The sequence below is a fragment of the Saccopteryx bilineata genome, chromosome 10 (assembly GCF_036850765.1).
Source record: "Saccopteryx bilineata isolate mSacBil1 chromosome 10, mSacBil1_pri_phased_curated, whole genome shotgun sequence".
NCBI classification, from domain to species: Eukaryota; Metazoa; Chordata; class Mammalia; order Chiroptera; family Emballonuridae; genus Saccopteryx; species Saccopteryx bilineata.
The window spans coordinates 9,513,432-9,527,972 of NC_089499.1; the positions used below are offsets into that span (position 1 = coordinate 9,513,432).

Consider the following 14,541-nt stretch of genomic DNA (forward strand, 5'->3'; position numbering starts at 1 on the left):
GCCAACACCATGATGACCAGAATATCAAAATTATCCGACAAGGATTTTAAAACAGCCATTATATTTAAAAATGCCTCACCAAGAAATTATAAACACTCTCAAAACAAATGAAAAAAAGAAAGCCTCTTCAAATAAAGATTAGTCATAAAGAAGAACCAAGTGGAAATTTTAGAACTAAAAGAAGAAAATAACTGAAATAGGAAGTTCAGTGGGTGGGCTCACCAGCAGAACGGAAGGGACAGCAGAGAGAATCGGGGAACCTGAAGACAGGACAATAGCACTTATCCAATCTGAGCAAAGGAGAGAAAACAGACTGGAGAGAAATGAACAGAGCTTCAGGGACACGTGGGATTATAACAAAAGATTTAACCATTCATGACACTGAAGTCTCCTAAGGAGAGGAACATAAGAGTAGCCGTGAAAAAAAAGTATTTGAAAATATAATGGCTGAAATTTTCTCGAATTTGGAGAACTATAAACCTACATATTCAAGAAACTGAGCTAACAAGATAAAGCCAAAGAAATCTCCAAAACACATCATAGTGAAACTTCTGAAAACTAAAGACAGAGAGAAAAAAAAAATCTTGAAAGCAACCAGAGAGAAATAATGCATTATCTCTAGGGAGAAAGCAACCAGAGAGAAATAATGCATTATCTCTAGGGAGGAATCAACCAGAGAGAAATAATGCATTATCTCTAGGGAGAAAGCAACCAGAGAGAAATAATGCATTATCTCTAGGGAGAAAGCAACCAGAGAGAAATAATGCATTATCTCTAGGGAGAAAGCAACCCAAAAGGTAGATTTCTTATCAGAAACCGCAGGAGACAGAAGGAAGAGGCACAACATTTTTCAAGCACTAGAAGCAAAGAACTATCAACGTTCACTGTATATGCAGTGAAACTGTTTTCAACAATGAAAAGCGAATCAGGACATTCTCAGATAAAGGAAAACTGAAAGAATCTGTCATAAGCGAACCTATCCTCTAAAAAAAGAAATGGCCAAAGGAAGTTGTCTATGCAGAAAGAAAATATTCAAACATCAGGAATTAAGAGCAAAGAAAGGAACAAAATTATGGGTAAATATCAATACAATAGACTTTCTCCTGAGTTTTCGGAATCAATTTTTCTTGGTGACGCAAAAATTATAACACTGTCTAATGTAGTCTCAATGCATGTACTTACTCCAGGTAGATGATGTCAGAACTGAGTTAAATTGTAGGCCACAACAGCTGGAGTTGCAGAATCTCTCCATGTGTGGAAAGCCATGTGATGACAACTGTCATCAGAAGTGAAGTAGTGTTGGCCTGACCTGTGGTGGCGCAGTGGATAAAGCGTCGACCTGGAAATGCTGAGGTCTCTGGTTCGAAACCCTGGGCTTGCCTGGTCAAGGTACATATGGGAGTTGATGCTTCCAGCTCCTCCCCCCTGTCTCTCTCTCCCTCTCTCTTTCCTCTCTAAAATGAATAAATAAAATAAAAATTTAAAATTATAAAAAAAAAAAAAAAAAAAAAAGAAGTGAAGTAGTGTTACAGTGGAGTAATGAGGGCACAGGGGACAAAGAGGAATATATTCTCCCTTTAGAAAATCACGCGGAGGGCCAGTCCCACCATGTTTTCTTGGGTGAGTGTCATTGGAGTATCAGCTGCAATGGACCCAAGTTCGAAATATGACAGCTTTGAAAGATATTACCGGGCAACTGAAGTTTATCAAAGACACCCAGATGATTATTAGCAAGGCTCTGAAAATGAGAGCCCCAGCAAAACAGGCCCGCGCGGAGAGGGAGCTGACACCAGCTCGAGTGGATAGAGCAGGACCTTCGTTCTGGATAAAGGGCTGATGTTAAGGAGCCAGCAGACAAGAAGAACCTCTCCTTCCCGGTGAGTCCCCAGACAGAGGGCCTTGTGTGCTCCCCGTTCCTCGGCTGCTAACCAGATGAAGGGTGAGGTGGCTGTGCTCATGACAGCCAGGAAAGAAGTAGGACTGTTGGAATTGGTGACAAAATTAGGGGTGTACTTCAGAAGACTGGTTACTTGCAGAGGGGCAATTGGAAAGGGGCTCACAGGGAGCTTCTGGCGACGTTACTTTCTTAATCTGGGTGGTGGGTACAGACGGATGTCCTAAGCTACACATACACGCGTTATGCTCTAGTCTTTACATGTCTAATATTTCACAATGAGAGAAGTATTAAAATAATTCTTGTGTTTGCAAAAACACTGCCTATTTTTTTTTAATTTGTCATTATGGCAGAAATTATTCATTATGTCAGAAAAAACTAATGGTAGACCTATATTTTGATTCCGACCTAATAAGATTTGGGAGCGCAATCATTCCTCGGATCCTTTTTCTTTTTTCCAAACAGAAAACCCAAATCACCTCTGGTCGAGCCCAGAGGTTGGAGCTTTAACAAGGCCTCCTGGTGATTCTGATGCTCACGCAGGTTTGAGGGCCCCTGATGTAAGTATCCGCCTATATAATCCTTGTTATTTTCACAGAGTAACAATTCCATCTCCAAAACCTTCTAGCGATTGCTTTCCAACACACTGAAGCCCACTGTCCCCACACAACTGCAGGCACCCACTCTATCGAAGGCTGTGTGCACTGATGCTCAAGATGGCCCCGGAGGCCTGGTTCAGCTGGGGAGAGAGCATTTGCCTCTTATTTTCCGAGGCACTTACAGAGGGATCTAATCTCCTCAGTAACGATTAGGAGCATTCCCTGGGGAGAAGCTGAGATGCAGAGGGGCCATAGGTCAGGCCCACCACGTAGGACTGGCAAGACCCAAACCCGAAGCCCAAACCCAGGCCTCTGAGATGAGCGTCCAAGATCCCACCTCCCCAAAGCACCTCACAAGCACGAAATCGGCACATTCTAGTCCCATTAGCCACATGCGTCCTTGACAGGGACGACCTGACTGGGCTCATGACCACCAGTGACGGCGGATAAAATAAACCACTTCCTCGCATAGCCACATTTACTGGGCGGCCCCAAGAGACCTCCTCCTTTAATTAGGGCTGAAGAGTCTAAGAACGCTACCCTAGCTAGGACAGCAAAACCTGTCACGTTCCTTAGGCTGGCGAGGACCGAGCTGGTACAGCGTTGGAGGTCAGCTGCGCGTGTGCCACGTGTTCATGATGACAGAGGTCCCCCCCCCAGATGACTGCAGTTCTGAACGGGAACCTTTAGACACCAGCACCATCCTTCCTGGACACAGGGAAGCACTAAGAGATAAACTGCTCGTTCGGAAAACCTCCAGAGAAAGGCTAATTTTCTGATTCTGAGGGTGAACAAGTAATCCAGAGCCAGAAATCTGCCAGTCAAGCTGCCTCAACCCTGTAAGGACCGGAAAGGGAATGGGAGAGTCAAGCACTTCTGGGGCTGCGACGCGTTGTCAAGGCAACCACAGCTCCCAGCTCTCACAACGCGGGTCTTCCCAACCACGTTTCAAGGCGCCCACGTGCCCCCAAGTTCTTTTTGTCTTAAGCTATTCTTGGAATTCTTTTAAAACAAAACAAAACAACATAAAAAACACACAGTTCTATCTGGAGCCCTCATTATTTCTATTGGTTTCATCCTTCCTTATCAAACATCTAGTCCTCTATGTAAATAAAATGCCAAGGTAGTCAGGGCCTTGAAGCAATACTTGTCACTTTGTAATAATACAAATCACAAAAATCATACAAATCGTGAAAATAAATTCGTGCAGGTGTGGTCTAAAGAGCTTGTGTGTTTTGAATGAGAAGAGAGTACGGCTCCCAAACATGATAACAACGCGGGGGTGTGGGAAGGAAAAGGCTCAACAAAGCCCCAAAGAAGCGCAGGCAAACCAGCCCCTGGAGTAAAGAAACAAATGCAGGCCATCCAGGGAAATGTGCAGAAGGACTGCCACTCCGCGATGCTTGACGGCACTATCAGGAACCGTTTTCGCTATAACTACAGAACTGTGACAAAGGCAGGAAGGAAGGCAGGCAGCAAGCAGCTAGCGAGCCTTCGTCTCTGCCACGTGTACTGAGCTCTTTCCAGATGAAGTTACATAACGTCCAGGGCTGGCTGCAAAGTGATTCAGAGTGGAGGGTGTGGGTGAGATAAGGTCGGCTCTGTAACAGCAACTGCTGACGCCGGGTGACGAGGGTTTGGGGGTTCCCTATTCTAGCCTCACGTTTTTAGCATGAGCTGGAAATTTCCCCCAAAAAAAATTAATTAAAAAAGAGGTGCCTGACCAGGCGGTGGCACAGTGGATAGAGCATTGGACTGGGATGCCGAGGATCCAGGTTCAAGACCCCAAGGTCACCAGCTTGAGCGCAGGTTCATCTGGTTTGAGCAAAGCTCACCAGCTTAGACCCAAGGTCGCTGGCTCGAGCAAGGGGTTACTCGGTCTGCTGAAGGCCCGCGGTCAAGGCACATATGAGAAAGCAATAAATGAACAACTAAGGTGTCTCAACGTGCAATGAAAAACTAATGATTGATGCTTCTCATCTCTTCGTTCCTGTCTGTGTCCCTGTCTATCCCTCTCTCTGTAAAAAAAAAAAAAAAGAGGCAGGAGAGAAGGAAGACAGGAAGAGAAGAACAGGAAAGCAGGTGAGTCGAGCAAAAGGAGAGAGAACAGGAAACAGAAAGAGGATGGTGAAAGGGAAGAAAGATGGACAGAAAGAAGAGAACCAGAAGCAAAGAGACCAGTGCAGACGGCGGGGGCGCCCGGAACGCCTCCGCAAACCCCAGCGCCCGGAACACCTCCGCGACCTCCGGCGCCTCAACCACCTTCGCGACCTCCCTGCTCCGTGCAGCCGGGCGGCACTGACAGCTAAGTCACCAGTGCCTGTCCCGGCAGGAGTCGTCAGACAGCAAGGTTCTGAGATGCCTCTTCCACGGCTTCCCCCAGCCCGCACGCCCGTGGGGAAGAGTGTGAGAGCACATTCCGAGTGGTGTCTAAGGGGCGGTGCTTCCTGTGTCTCCCAGGCCCCAACGTGGGCGAAGCCATCGGGTTATTACCGGGCACTGACACCACACCCGCACAGAAGACTGAACGTAAAAACACAAGAAGGAAGACGGACACAGAAATTTAGAGTCTAATGAAAAGAAGTCCAGATAAAAACTCCTAAGAGCTCCACAGCAAAGAAAGTCAGCAAATAGTCAACTTTTGATTACGCCAGGGAGGGGGAACAAGAAAAGCTGAATTCATCCAAACACCGGTCATGCCCAATCCTGAAATATGTTCTGGCTTGTTTTGATTTTACACCGGACTGTGGGTGTCTGGGTCGCTTGGCAAGCACCACAAATCACTAAAAAAGCCTTCTTCCGGCAGGTTCCCCAGACACAGTGTTGAATCTTGTCTGCTTTGGATGTCAGTTTTCCTCTTATACTTGTCAGATTTTGAAGGGAACTCCTAGGAATTGCTCCCAAAACAGTTATCCACAAGATTCCAAATAAAAATGAGGTCCCAAAGTCCACTTCAATCAAGAGTCATCGCCAAGGTCTGGTCCAGAACCAGCGTAGGCATCAGAGCACCGGTGAGAACACAGAGGTCAAAGTCAGGGACACACCTGCCTCAATGGACCTCAGCAGACAGCCGAGGAGCTAACTGTGCTTTGTCACATGGAACTGTTCAGCCTGTTCCCTAGGTCCAGTTCATGACCACCAAGGCCATAACCTGAACCCATGAGAGTCAAACCTTCTCCTCCGAGGGCAGCCGATGAGCTCACGAGGCGAGTGCCCCCCAGAGAGAGGACCCTGTCCCTCCCTGTCACTGAGCGGGCTGTTTCGTCTCCCCTTGACTCTTCCCTCAGTGGCTGCTCAGCCACTCAGCCTCAGTTTTCAGATTCTTACTTTCTATCTTCTCAAAACGGTCCAAGCCGTTTGGGGAGCAATATCTGAGAAGTGAAACCATGATGTGCTAAGTCACTCCATGATCACTCGGGCTCCCCAGGAAGCCATTGCTTCCAGAAATGTAAAAAAAATTTTTTTAATTCAGAGAAGCTTTTACTGGAAGATAAGACTGCTCAGGAGCGGACCATTCCTACAGGGTTCACCACCCAGGGAGAGGCAGGAAGGGCAGGGCCACAGCCCAGGTTTAAGTGGGCTTTCTCCACCTGGGGAGAAAGATTACATTTCTGAGCCATCTTATCTTTTTTTTTTTTTTTTTTTTTTTTTGTATTTTTCTGAAGCTGGAAACAGGGAGAGACAGTCAAACAGACTCCCGCATGCGCCGGACCAGGATCTACCCGGCATGTCCACCAGGGGCGCCGCTCTGCCCACCAGGGGGCGATGCTCTGCCCCACCGGGGTGTTGCTCTGTCGCGACCAGAGCCACTCTAGCGCCTGGGGCAGAGGCCAAGGAGCATCCCCAGCGCCCAGGCCATCTTTGCTCCAATGGAGCCTTGGCTGCGGGAGGGGAAGAGAGAGACAGAGAGGAAGGAGGGGGGTGGAGAAGCAAATGGACGCTTCTCCTCTGTGCCCTGGCTGTGAATTGAACCGGGGTCCCCCGCACGCCAGGCCGACACTCTACTGCTGAGCCAACCGGCCAGGGCTTTTTTTTTTTTTTTTTTTTTTTTTAACACTTTGCTCATTGTCAGCTAGCCATCAGTTGAATTACCCGGGTTTTGTGAGACTGTAAGAATGTTCCCTTGCAAAGGGCACAGACTGGCCTATCAATTAAATGAAACGATTCCTCCACCTCCTCGCTTGGCTGTCCCACATCACCAAGCAGAATGCAAGGGTTTCCTCAACGGGCGCGTGAGGACTGCTGGGCAAGGGGGCATCAGGGACACACGTCTAAACTCGTTTCCGTTGCTCCCACTGACGTCACCGACAGAGCACGGAGACGGGGGCCACGGCGACGCACCCGCACGGGACACAGCACCGGTGCCGCTGGCCTGCCAGAAGTGCCAGGAACTTCAGCAGTGGGAGCAGGCTGGAGAAGAACACTGTGAGCCGAGCAGCGTGGCCCCTCTGAGAGCAGGCTGGGTTCTTGGGAGAAAGGGCTCTGCCGGCACCCCTGCTCCGAAGGGCAAGGTCCAGAGCGGGCCCAGCATGTCAAGGAAACAGAAGCACAGTAGGGTGGATTTTGAGATTTTAGAGGGTGTTTGTCTTTTTCTTAATGATTTTTGTTTCATCACAAACATTTCTGCTAGTCTGTCCTCTGCCTTGCATGTTGTTTATGGCGGGATTAACGTCAGCACGGGATAAGTACTCAGAAATGCCTTCGAGATAAACACATTTCTATTTCCTTCTCGATCTTTTGTCCTTGGATTTTTACATTTAACTCAACTGAAATTACTTCTGTATCTGATATGCGACAAAAGATTGCTTTTTCTAAATAACCAATTGCTTCTGTTTTTTATTTGTTAACAGTGCTTTCCTCCTTGAAAGCATTTTACACCACCAGGCTATTTCGGACAGAATCATAATCTGCTCTTGTGAGCCTCAATTCCAAACTTGGAACAAAAGCTAAATAAATAAATGGTCAACCGACTTCACACCTCTTTGCCTAAAAGGCCCAGGCGGGCTTCCACATGGAGCCCAACAGCCTTTTGAAACTATTGCTGAGAACAGCAGAAAGCCTGTGCAAAGCTTGGCTTTGCACATAAATCAGAGCCCATTGTGAAGTTTAAATACTGGAAGAAGTTAACACTCTTAGCTTAATCCCACAGAAAATGGCTTGTTTGCAGGCAAATTATCCCCTGGAGATACGTTCTCATTTGTGGAGATCTGCTTCCCACCACCCTCCCTCCCCTTCCCCAGCCCAGAGAGGAGGCGGAAAGGGACCGTCACAGTCCAAGGCCTCATGCAGTCAGGGCCTTCGTTAAAATCAAGACCTTCAGTGACAGAGGGTGGACTTACCCTGTCCCAGCTGAAACTCAGGCCCAGGCGATCAAGCTGTTTCCTCATGTATTTAATATTGCTGTGAAATAAAGGGAAGAAAGTTCCGTTTTTAGGGGGAGAGCCATGAACAAGCTACACCATGAGAATGTGAAGGGAAACGGGAAAAGTCTGGATTATTCCAAAGTATTCCAAAGTCTGTATTACATGTTGTTATGTTGCTTTGCCCTGGCCAAAATAATAACAATAATAATAATAATTAATCACTAAGGATCAATGAAAATGTCAGCATAATAGAAGACACCTACCTGCCTACTCTTTGGATTCATACAGAATGTGCTGGAAACCACAATGGTCTCTGGCCCTGGGAGGGTCTTCCTCCACCCATTCAAATGGGCAACTCCTCTGAAAAGTGCACTCTGGTCCATCCTGTCCGTATTCCACACAGATTTAAGCTAACCACGTGCAAGTATGAAATCCACTCAAGGGAAAAACACCTTAACATACAAACTGTGGAATCCAAAAGAAACCTGGTTGAGGGCTTTGTCAATCAAAACCCAAGTCTAAAACTACGCAATCCCTGGAAAGAGGAAGTGAATTATCAACTTGATATAAGATGAAATAAGGAAATACATCACTTTTCCTTTTTGTTAAAGAAAAAAGGAGAATTCACTTATATCCTCTTTCTGCTCAAGCAGCCTGAACTCAGGAAAAGCCGTGGGAAAGTTCTCCAGGTGAGCTCCCATGAGCTAACAAGAGCTTACTTTACTCCAGGCCTTGGGCTAAGCACTTTTGCAGAACAGTGCTTTCTGTAAACTAAACGATTGTGTCCCCCCAAATTCATCTGTCGAAACCTAATCTCCAGTGTGTTGGTATTAGGAGGTGGGGTTTTTGGGAGGCGACTAGGTCACGAGGGCAGAGCCCTGATGAATGGGGTGTATTGTCCTTAAAAAAGAAACCCCAGCCCTGGCCGGTTGGCTCAGTGGTAGAGCGTTGGCCTGGCGTGCAGAAGTCCCAGGTTCGATTCCCGGCCAGGGCACACAGGAGAAGCGCCCATCTGCTTCTCCACCCCTCCCCCTCTCCTTCCTCTCTGTCTCTCTCTTCCCCTCCCGCAGCCAAGGCTCCATTGGAGCAAAAGATGGCCCGGGTGCTGGGGATGGCTCCTTGGCCTCTGCCCCAGGTGCTAGAGTGGCTCTGGTCGCAACAGAGCAACGCCCTGGAGGGGCAGAGCTTCAGGACAGAGCGTCGCCCCCTGGTGGGCGTGCCGGGTGGATCCCGGTCGGGCGCATGCGGGAGTCTCTCTGACTGTCTCTCCCCATTTCCAGCTTCAGAAAAATACAAAAAAAAAAAAAAAAAAAAAGAAACCCCAGAGAGGTCCCTTGCCCCTTCCACCATGTGAGGACACAGAGAAGAGGGCCGTCTGCAACCTGGAAGAGGGTCTCACCAGATGCCAAATCTCCAGGCACCTAAGACTTCCCAGCCTCCAGAACAGAGAAGTGAAGTTTATAAGCCACCGAGACCAGTGTCTTTGTTATAGCAGCTGATTAAGTACTTGCTCATTCCTGTGAGGTAGGAACTACAACTATCCCTCTTTTATAGATAAGTAAACTGAGGCACAGAGATGTTAAGTGACTTGTTCAAGGTGATGAGCTAGCATAAAGGAAGGGCAGAATCTGCACCCAGATGGCCCGATTCAGGGGCCATCTTTTTCATTGTTATTCTCTAGCGGAGAGTTGGCAAGCTTTTCCTGTAAAAGGCTATATGGTAATGTTTTCAGCGTTGCGACCACATGGTCTTGGTCATAACTCCTTACCTCTGTCATTGTATCGGGGAAGCAGTCATGGACAAAATGTAAACAAATGGGTGTGACTGTGTTCCAATGAAACTTTATTTACAAAATCAGGCAATCCCTGGTCTAACTTACATCAAATTCATGCCCCATTTGATTCACTGCATTTGATGATCATTTCCTCCAGAGAAGTAGATGGTGCAGTGAATGTCTGTACACTGTAGCCTCAGTCGAGATAAAGCAAAGGAAGGTGAAGATTCTGGGGAACGGGCTCCAGAACTGGGGCTCCACATCTGGGGTGGGTGGGAGCCCCAGATCTCTGTGGGGTGGGCACAGAACATTCTGCTGGGTCCTGGTATGAGGCCCTCCAGATGCTATCAGGATGGATGGGGGTGGACATGGGAGCCTGAGGCAAGGGACTGGGCTGTGTCCCTTTGGAGAAGGCCATGCCCAGAATAAATTGACCACATATTTCTATGTTGAATGGCTGTTTCTCTTGCTTCAAAGTGGTGCAAGCAAAAAACTAACAGAATTATCAGAGAAAATTAAAATGTAGAATTTGGATACAGCTCAAATTATGATCCCAGAAATGAGAAGCACTGTGGAAATATAGCAAATGTAACCCTCTCCTCTTTCTTTTCCTTCCAGATCCAAATACTCAAAGGAAGAATAACTTTGTAAACAACAAAACATCAAAATGAACATAGGAATGAATACCCTACACCCTCTTTGCACCAGTATATACAATCTGGTTGATCGCTTGGCAGACTACAATGTTGGGTTTACTTTGCTTTCTATTTCTCATGCACAGATTAAAAAAAAAAATTTAAGGTTTCTGTATATAGGTGTCTGAATAGGTCTGTAAATACATACCTTCGTGTCCAACTTTCTGGATGTAGATTCCTCTCAATTGCGGCATTCTCGGCAGGCAGCCCAAATGCATCCCATCCCATGGGGTGGATGACCTAGAGCCCGAAAGAAACATTAAACAGGGCAGATGCAAGTGTCCATCCTTCTGAAGGGCATCCTCCCCTTCTTCTGGGAAACTGACCCTCCTTCAACTCCACAGAGTTCCGCTGAGGGCTGTCAATTGCAAAACTCATCCCTCTGGCTACAGAGGGAGGCATGTGAGTAAATAAACTTGCCCGAGTATCTCTGTTGTCTGGAGTGGGGGGTGGCATGGAGTTTGTGCCACAGAGACGAGGACAATGACGGCTCGCTCTCTTCCCTCTTCTCCTCAGTCAGGAGAAACAGGTGACCCTGCCTTCCCCCTGGTGGATGTCTGAGAAGGTAAAGTTGGCTCACGGAGAGAAGCAGAACAGGAACCGGGACTACTCCACGGCCTGGCCCTGGTCCCAGCGGGCCTGGTTCTTACATTTCCTTTGATTCTGTAAGACGCACCAGGATCTGGAGAAACAACCAAGGCTCCCTTCTTGCTTAAGCTGGTCCGAGCGGGGTTCCAGTTCCGAATAGCCGGGAATCCTAACCAAACCAGACACCTTCTAGGAGGCAGCTTTCTGTCCCCTAAATAGATGGAAAGCATTCTCCTCTGTTAACTATATATTAAGTGGCATAGTTTTTCCTCTTTTTAATTTTCAAGAGCTTAAAAAAAAAAATCCGATGTGGGGGATAGGTGCTAGATTACTAGAAAGTTCTCCAATGCCATGGATGGCGAGCTTCCAGACGTTCTGCTGGGGCTGCTTCCCTGGAAGAATATCATGCCTGCCGTGCAACCACGAGAAGGGGGAAGCTTAATCCCCAGGTGGTTTCTTTGCTGGAGCTGCCAAAATAGCACGAGGGCAATGTCGCTGCCTATTAACATTCGGTAGGGACCACCCATAGTTTTTCTTTTTTCTTTAGCGGAGAGACAGAGAGAAAGAGAGAGAGAGACAGACAGACAGGAAGGGAGAGAGATGAGAAACATCAACTCATAGTTGCGTGTTGCGTCACTTTAGTTGTTCATTGATTACTTCTCACACATACCTTGACTGGGGCTTCCAGATAAGCCAGTGAGCCCGTGCTCAAGCCAGTGACCATGGAGTCACGCCTATGATCCCATGCTCAAGCTGGCAACACTGTGCTCAAGCTGGTTGAGCCTGCACTCAAGCCAGCAACCTTGGGGTTTCGAACCTGAGACCTTAGTGCCCCAGGTTGATGCTCTACCCACTGCACCACCCGTGGTGAGGTGGTGCCACCCATATTTTTAAATAAAGTCAATTCAGAAGACAGTCACAAAAAAAACCTGTCTGGATTGACATATCATTTCTATTTTTGTTGTCAGATGAAATTAACATAAAAAGAGATTGTTAGCGCACATTTTACACAAGCTGTCTATAAAAATAAAACTGTAAAGATCTTAAAGCTTCTTAATAGTTCATATTTTTACCACATCATAGGCTGGGTCACTGGGATAAATGTTCCTGTGAACCACATTTGTATAAAACAGGGGAGGGTCCTCTGGTTTCTGTATCTTGGGCTTCCCAGAGTTGTGTGACCAAGTGCAGAACACACTCTGCTACAAGATAGTAGGCCCTGGCCGGTTGGCTCAGCGGTAGAGCGTCGGCCTGGCGTGCGGGGGACCCGGGTTCGATTCCTGGCCAGGGCGCATAGGAGAAGCGCCCATTTGCTTCTCCACCCCCCCCTCCTTCCTCTCTGTCTCTCTCTTCCCCTCCCGCAGCCAGGGCTCCATTGGAGCAAGGATGGCCCGGGCGCTGGGGATGGCTCCTTGGCCCATGCCCCAGGCGCTGGAATGGCTCTGGTCGCGGCAGAGCGACGCCCCAGAGGGGCAGAGCGTCGCCCCCTGGTGGGCAGAGCGTCGCCCCTGGTGGGCGTGCCAGGTGGATCCCGGTCGGGCACATGCGGGAGTCTGTCTGACTGTCTCTCCCTGTTTCCAGCTTCAGAAAAATACAAAAAAAAAAAAAAAAAAAGGTATAAAATAAAATAAAAAAAAGATAGTTTACTGCTGCCTGACCAGGCTGTGGCGCAGTGGATAGAGCGTCGGATTGGGATGCAGAGGACCCAGGTTCGAGACCCTGAGGTCGCCAGCTTGAATGCGGGCTCATCTGGTTTGAGCAAAAAGCCCACCAGCTTGAACCCAAGGTCGCTGGCTCCAGCAAGGGGTTACTCGGTCTGCTGAAGGCCTGCGGTCAAGGCACATATGAGAAAAGCAATCAATGAACAACTAAGATGCTGCAACGCGCAACGGAAAACTAATGATTAATGCTTCTCATCTCTCTCTCTTTCTGTCTGTCTGTCCCTGTCTATCCCTCTCTCTGACTCACTCTCTGTCTCTGTAAAAAATAAATAAATAAAATTAAAATTAAAAAAAGATAGTTCACTGCTGTCAAGGTGAAGACCTACTACAGCAGGACACAAATGACCAGAGCTTGTCCCGTGGCCGCAGCAGCACAGTCTACGAGCCGTCACATTATTACAGTTCACTGATGTGAAAGACATTGAGTCAGGCGCTTCCTTGGCCTGTCTCGTTCACGACTTGGACTCACATGACATCCAGATCAAATTCTTCCATCCCAGGTGTGGCTGGCCACTTCCTTGTCTGCGATTTCTCTGTGGCCAAGGCTATCTAAAGAGTCACCGGAGCCTGGCTAGGCGGTGGCGCAGTGGATAGAGCGTCAGACTGGAATGCGGAAGACCCAGGTTCGAGACCCCGAGGTCACCAGCTTGAGCGCGGGCTCATCTGGTTTTAGTAAAAACCCACCAGCTTGAACCCAAGGTCGCTGGCTCAAGCAAGGGGTTACTCAGTCTGCTGAATGCCCGCGGTCAAGGCACATATGAGAAAGCAATCAATGAACAACTAAAGAGTCACCGGAACCGCTCCACACTCTGCTTTTTAGCTTTCAAACTCCTATCACCATACTTAGTTTAATCCTTCCATTATTCCACAAGTAACATGTGCCAACCAGGCAATTTATTCTAAAACAAACAAACAAAAACCCAGCATCTGGATGTATAAGTGAGGCCACCAGCTACCCCGCAGTTCACCCCTTCTTGGGCAGGAGTTGCTTTCTGCAGAAAGGAATCAAGACCAAGTCCTAGTAGCTGTAACCTACGAATCTATAAAATAAACATCCAGAGTGTGAAGAATAATCACGCCAGCTCTTCTTCTAACAAACACTCTGAGCATTTAAACTTCAGTGAGAAGCCAAGCGACAGCAAAGCAACCCAGAGGTTCAGAGAGCGGCTCAAAGGGAGGGGGCCGTGACAACAGAGCCAGGGCCGGAGGTCAGCTGCGGAAGCTGAGACGGAGGTCGGCCCAGATGGAACAGGATTAACGAAGGAAGGAGACCTAACCAGGCCAGAGGGAAATCCCCTGGCTTCTCCTTTCCTCCTGCCCTCCGATTTCCCCAGAGTTTCTTTTTGTCCAAAACCAGCCAGAGGCCAGCTGACACTGGAACATAGCCTGCAGGGGTCTATCCTTCTGCCATCCAGAGCACAGCAGGGGACAGTTCTGAGAGCAAACTGGCTGGCCAGGGGCCAGTACGGGGAAAACAGGAACACCGGAGGGCTGCAAAACCTACCAGGATTTCAGACATGGAAGAGGAGTCAGGACCAGCTACTGATAAGGGGCAAGCACAGGGCTTGGGGCCTGGCTGGTCACCTGGAGCTAGCCAGGAGGCCAGGCCTGGGCGCTGGGCCTGGGCCAGACGCTGGTGCAGACACTGTCACAGGCCCATGGCTCACAGTCCGCCTCCCTCCAGGCAGGGCCATGGGCATCTCAGGTTGTCAGGCAGGATGGCCGGCAAGCAGGCTAGGAGATGGGCACCGGAGAGAGCACAGCTACCTATGACGATGGGCAGGCAAAGCTCTGGAGGGCTGAGCACTGGGAAATACCAGGGATTTCTGCCCAGAAGGGCCTGCGGAGGCAGGGTGGTTGGTCACAGGGGACTGCGGCCTTATATATGCATATACCCTATTTCCCCA

The 14,541-nt window shown here is 48.4% G+C and overlaps 1 protein-coding gene across 3 annotated transcripts in view; it reads right to left on the bottom strand.

The window, feature by feature from the left end:
* LARS2 (leucyl-tRNA synthetase 2, mitochondrial) overlaps positions 1-14,541 on the bottom strand; it is a 125,944-nt gene that overhangs the window by 93,709 nt on the left and 17,694 nt on the right. For all 3 annotated transcript variants that reach the window (XM_066244936.1, XM_066244934.1, XM_066244935.1), the window contains exons 4-5: positions 10,474-10,565; positions 7,833-7,893 (exon numbers count right to left, since the gene is read on the bottom strand). In XM_066244936.1, coding sequence (XP_066101033.1) covers positions 7,833-7,893; positions 10,474-10,565 — 153 coding nt within the window. The remainder of the gene's footprint in view (positions 1-7,832; positions 7,894-10,473; positions 10,566-14,541) is intronic.